Here is a 5,686-nt window from a genome sequence, read left to right as displayed (position 1 = left end):
ACGCCTCCTCCCCGCGGGTGGGGAGGCCTGACCAGACTTCTGGAACCGCAGGGTTTGGGGGACCCCCCCCACTCCCCATCGTTTCCCAGCTCTCCGGTGGATGTGCTCAACAGACCTTCCCGGCCGGGACTGCGCGGTGGACCGGGCCTGCTGGCAGACCTGCGGCGGGGCCGTGGGCTGGGCCGGGACCCCAGCGTGGGGGGCAGCGGGACTGCCCCGGGGGTCTAGCCTGGGGGGGACTGCGGACTGAATAAATGAACAGTGGCACCCCCGCGGGGCGTGACCGCAACTTCAGGACTTTTGTTTGTGGAGCAGGACCCAGTGGGCCGAGCGGTACCAGCCTTCCGGGGCTGGGGGAGCTGGGGGTCCTTCTGTCCCCTAGACCTTGGTCACATCCTGTTCTCCCAACAGACCCCCCGCAAAAAAGGAAAAAGCCCCAAAGTGGTTGCCACCTAGGTGACTTTGGCTCAGATCCCTCCCCCCCAATCTGTGCGCTGCTAGAACTGGCTCCGTGGGTAGAGGGGCGTCAGAGCCCGGCCCTACGCGCCCCTGGGTGGACTAGAACCTCCCAGCCTTGGGGTTCAGGGGCTCCCCCAGTGCCCTGCTTGTCTCAAGGGGAGAAGCGAGACCGGCTGGGCAGCATGGTCTTTATCAGTACGTGGGTGTGTAGACAGGCGGCGGCCGCTGGTTGGATGAGGGGTTAGTAGGGCTCAAGGTTCCAGTGTCGGTAGTTCTGGGTCGTGTACCGTGGGCGCTGGGGCGCAGACAGGTAAGGCACGTACTGGGATGCCCGAGATAGCGGTTCCACTCCGAACCTGTGCCTGTTGACCACTGTGGGGCAAAGGGGTGGGGGTTGGGGGGGCTGGTGTTGGTTAGCTTGTGTCCCAGCCCCTGTGGATGAACCTTCCAGGTAGCTTGGCCCTCGTCTCCCCCTCCCCCAGCAGCAGTCAGAGGGTGATGGGGAAGGGCAGCTGGAGGGAGGTGCTGGGCGGCCACTCACCGTACTCCTTTCCCCTGATAGGTCTGTCTTCCCACAGCAGGTTCCCCCACCTTGTCCGGGGGGTGTTGTACTGGGTGGGGATGGTGGGGTCGTACCAAGAGGACTCCCGGAGGTGCTGGGTGTAGGCTGCAGGTGGTGGGTGGGTAGTGGAGGTAGTGGTCATTTCGGCCCTGTCCCCTTTGCCCACCCAGTCACCCCCACACCAGGATTTGGGAGCCTGCTGTGGGGGAGCCAGGGATTTGGGGGTACTCACCCGAGGGCAAGCCCTGTTCCCGGAAGCTGTGGCATCCGTGCCAGTGCAGGTACGCAGGGCGCCGGGGGCTGTCCAGCGCCTGGGGCATCGTGTGCCAGGCCTCTCGGGGCCCTGAGTTGGTCATGCCAGTGTACCACACCTGGCCGGCTGCATCCCGGCCCAGGGGAGTGTACTTCCACCGCGTCGCCTGCTTGATGGCTGGGGTCCAGCGGGGGCCCTCCAGGGACAGGTAATCATCACTGGGGGCCAAGTGGTGTGGCTGTGAGGTTGGGGTCCTGGCCTTGCCCCTCACCCTTCCCATAACCCCCATTGCACCTGAAGCCTTTTGTGTGCTCCATCCTGCCCAGGACAGGGAGGGCAGGGCCGGAGGCTTTGGTCACTCTCAGGTCCTGGGCCCTGGTCCAGCTTCCCCCTTTCTCAAGACCCTCCTCCTGGGAACCCTCCAGCCTGCCCTGCCAGGAGGGGTGCCTGTGGGTAGGAGGGGACTCTAGATGGGGCAAGGGAGTGGCTTGAGGGGCTGATTGAGTAGTCTGGCCTAGGAGGGGAGGAGACACGAGAGTGTGGAGAAGGCCCAGCCCCCTGGAAGGCCCTCTGGGCAGCCTGTCTGTCAGGGCCAGCCTCAGCCTCCTTCTGCACATACTCAGGCCAAGGATAGCCCAGACGGTAGGCATTGGGCTACTTATCACTCCAAATGGGCAGTTCAAACCCGCCAGCAGCTCCAGGGAAGGAAGATGAGGCTGTCAGTTCCCATAAAGATGGATAGCCTTGTTGCTGGGTTCCAACCCATAGCGACCCAATAATGCCCAGAAGAAGGATGAAGATCAGTCTACCCAGTCCTGTACCATCCTCACAATGACTCCCGAGCCCTTCGTTGCAGCTACTGTGTCCATCCATCGCCTTGAGGGACTTCCTCTTTTTTGGTGCCCCTCCCCTTTACTAAGCCTGGTGTCCTCCAGGGACTGGTCTCTCCTGACAACGTGTACAAAGAGGGTGAGACAAAAGTCTCGCCATCCTTGCCTCCAAGGAGCCCTCTGGCTGTCCTTCTTCCAGGGCAAATGTGTCTCTTTAGAAGTCCATGGTACTTTCAGTATTCTTCTCCAGCACAATTCAAGTGCATCAACTCTTCTTAGGTCTTCTCTAATCAAGGTCCGACTTTCACATGCATATGAGGCCACTGAACTCGGTCTTGTGGCTTGGGCCAGGCGCACGTTAGTCCTCAAAACACCACCCTTGCTTTTCAATACTCTCAAGAGGGCTTATGCAATAGATTTCCCTAGTGCAACACCCTGTTTGATCTCTTGACCGCTGCTTCCACAAGCATGGATGGTGGAGCCAGGCAACACGGAACCCTTGACAACTTCAACCAATTACTCCATTTCTCCTGATGTTACCGACTGGTCCAGTTGTGAGGATTCTGGTCTTCTCACATTGAGGCATAATCTATATTGAAGGCCACAATCCTTGATCTTCATCAGCAAGTGCTTCAAGTCCTCCTTGCTTTCAGCAAACCAGGCGGTGCCAGCTGTACATCGCAGGTTCTTCCTAAGACTTCCTCCAATCCTCCCTCGTATAATTCAGCGTCTCTGATGATTCGCTCCCTGACAGCCTTAGAAACCCCATGCAGGGTCACACGCAAGTGGAGGGCTGTGGGCTAGTGATGGGTCAGCATTGACAAGGTAGCGGTGGGTGGGTGGATGGATGGGGGGAATAACTGGCCACACATCCAGCGCCTGGCCCTGCAACTGCTGGGCAGGGAGGCTGAGAACGCAGGGAGGGCTTCCCGGGGAGAGCCTGAAGGTGAAGGTGTGCCCAGGCCCGGGGCAGAAGGGGCCGGTTTACCGGGACTCCAGGCCCAGCAGGCTGCAGGGCAGCGGGGAAGGGGAACAGACTAAACACGTCAGCCGTCGTCAGGCCCCGGGCGGGCGCCGGTCACAGCGCCGCCTGGCGGCCGGAGCCGGCCCTCAGTGGGGTTTGGGGACGCGGAAGCGGAAACGGAAGTGGAGCAGTTGGCACCGCCCACCTCCCGGTCCAACTCCACCTGCTGAGCCCGCAGTACTCTTCCTCCAGAGGCCGCGAGGCTGTGGACTAGCAGGCCGCCCTCGCTGCCCTCCAACCCGTCACCCTCCCCAAACGGAAGCTGCCCTTAAGTCCTGCCATGGCCCCACCACGCGCTGCTTCAACATTTTCCACGATTCCATGTTTTCAGTAAAGAAAACAACAAACTCAGTCGATTCCGAGGCATAGCGCCCCTGTGCGTTTTTCTGAGACTCTCTTTCTTCTGAGACGCCCGTCTTTCCCCTGCGGAGCAGCTGGTTTCGAACCGCTGACCTTGCGGTCAGTAGCCCAGTGTGTAACCACTCTGCCACAGGGCCTCTTTCTGCCGGATTCGAGGAAGTACTGGGGGAGGGAGGTGGACGACGGAGTTCGCTTCAATGGGGTGGGACACCTGTGTCCCAGGGGACTCTCGGTAGGATTAGTGGGGTGAGACAGCCTCTGCAAACTCCCACGGTTACACAGGTCCCCACCCACCAGGTGGCAGCACGTAGCAGGAGAGGCTGGGGATGTGGGGGCAGAGCAAGAGGGAGGGTCTCGAAGTTAGTGGGAAACTGGAATTGAAAGGAAGTAGTTTGCCAGTTCTTGGAAGCTCCCTAGTGTACAGCACGGGTCATGAAAAGGTCAAGCAGTGATTTCCGTCCTGCCTGATAAGTTACAATCCACTTCCATTTCACAAGGAGCCCTTGTGGCATCGTGGTTACCCACCGGGCTGCTAACCCCAAGGTCAGGGGTTTGAAACCACCCACGGGAGAACGGAGACCAACCAGGCAGTCTCGGAAACCCACAGGGCAGTTCTGAGTCAGGCAGTGAGATTTTTTTTGAGTTCCCTTTCTGAAAGGAACCCTGGTGACCTGTAGTGGCGGCGCTCTGGGCTGCTAACGGCAAGGTTGGCAATTTGAACCCACCAGCTGCTCGGAGTGAGAAAGATGAGGTTTTCTGTTCCGGTAAAGAAGGACAGCCTCGGAAACACACAGGGGCAACTCTTCTCTGTCCTGTGGGGTCCCCGGGAGTCCAGTTCACTTCACATGAAGGGCATCGGGCTGTGTGTGTGTCCCTTTGTGTCCAGCTTCTCTAAACATCAGGCTGCTCCCTTTGAGCTCCATTGCCTGACTGGACCACACTGGGTCACCTGTGAGGCTTGCTCCCCGCCAGCCTGTCTGTCTGCCTGTCTGCTACGCTGACCTCGGTCTCCAAGGTGTCTGTTAGTGAGCTAGTAGGAAGAGTGGAGCCCAACCTTGCTGGGTGGTCAGGGACCTGGGGCTGCCAGGTCTGCATTGGGGGCAGAGGGCTGGCGGCCTGCTATAGCCCTTTACTGACCCCCTCAAGGAGCCGGGGGCACCGAGGGCCAGGCCAAGGAACTTACCTGATCAGCGGTGGGGGGAATTCTGTCTCCAGGGACACCCGGGGGACGTGGGTCCGGGCAGCCTGCCGCCTCAGTCTCTCCATGTTTGCCTCTGCTTCCCAGAGGCTCTGGCCAGGAGGGTTGCTGGGGCCATTGTTGACAGCCAATAGAGGGCACCTGGTGTCCTAGCAACAGAACTAGTGGCCAGCCTGGCCTCCCTGACAGCACCTCCCCTCGGGTGGAGAGAGAGAGTGTGAGTGAGTGAGTGAGTGAGTGAGTGAGTGAGTGAGTGAGTGAGTGTGTGTGTGTGTGTGTGTGTGTGTGTGTGTAAGCGCAAGAGGGAGAGCAGCAGGGAAAAGAGGCTGAGGTGGGCATGGGAACTCCTGGGAAAATATTTCACTCCAGTTTTTAAAAAATCATTTTGTTGGGGGCTTGTACAACTCATCACAATCCATCCATCCATCCATTGTGTCAACCACATTTGTTGCCATCATCATTCTCAAACCTTTTGCTTTCTGCTTGAGCCCTTGTTATAAGCTCATTTTTCACCTCCCTCCCTGCCCCACCTCCATCACAAATCCTTGATAATTTATAAATTATTATTTTGTCATCTCTTACACTGTCCGACTTCTCCCTTCACCCACTTTTCTGTTGTCGGTCCCCCAGGGAGGGGACTATATGTAGATACTTGTAATTAGTTCCCCCTCCCTACCCCACCTTTCCTCTACCCTCTCAGTATCACCACTCTCACCACTAGTCATGGGGGTTTATCTGTCCTGGATTCCCTGTTTCCAGTTCCTATTTGTACCAGTGTACATCCTCTGGTCTAACCAGATTTGTAAGGTAGAATTGGGATCATGATAGTGGTGGTGACTGGGGTGCGGAAGCATTTAAGAACTAGAGGAAAGTTGTATGCTTCATTGGTCTTACACTGCGCCCTGACTGGCTCGTCTCCTCCCCGCGACCCTTCTGTAAGGGGATGTCCAGTTGCCTACAGATGGGCTTTGGGTCCCCACTCCGCACTCCCCCTCATTCA

At 58.4% G+C, this 5,686-nt stretch overlaps 1 protein-coding gene across 1 annotated transcript; it reads right to left on the bottom strand.

Moving 5' to 3' along the window:
• Nucleotides 1–633: 633 nt before the first annotated feature.
• On the bottom strand, nucleotides 634–4,781 carry CUNH19orf71 (chromosome unknown C19orf71 homolog). The gene is made up of 4 exons (XM_004714274.3): nucleotides 4,672–4,781; nucleotides 1,254–1,492; nucleotides 1,001–1,126; nucleotides 634–831 (listed from the first exon to the last, which is right to left on the bottom strand). The coding sequence occupies exons 1-4, from the start codon at nucleotides 4,752–4,754 to the stop codon at nucleotides 701–703; spliced, it is 579 nt and encodes a 192-aa protein (XP_004714331.2). The 5' UTR covers nucleotides 4,755–4,781; the 3' UTR covers nucleotides 634–700.
• Between the last annotated feature and the right edge of the window lie 905 nt (nucleotides 4,782–5,686).

Source organism: Echinops telfairi, unplaced genomic scaffold, assembly GCF_000313985.2.
Source record: "Echinops telfairi isolate 266 unplaced genomic scaffold, ASM31398v2 ScPeMD7_7459;HRSCAF=8497, whole genome shotgun sequence".
NCBI lineage: Eukaryota > Metazoa > Chordata > Mammalia > Afrosoricida > Tenrecidae > Echinops > Echinops telfairi.
This window is presented reverse-complemented; position numbering and strand designations above follow the sequence as displayed.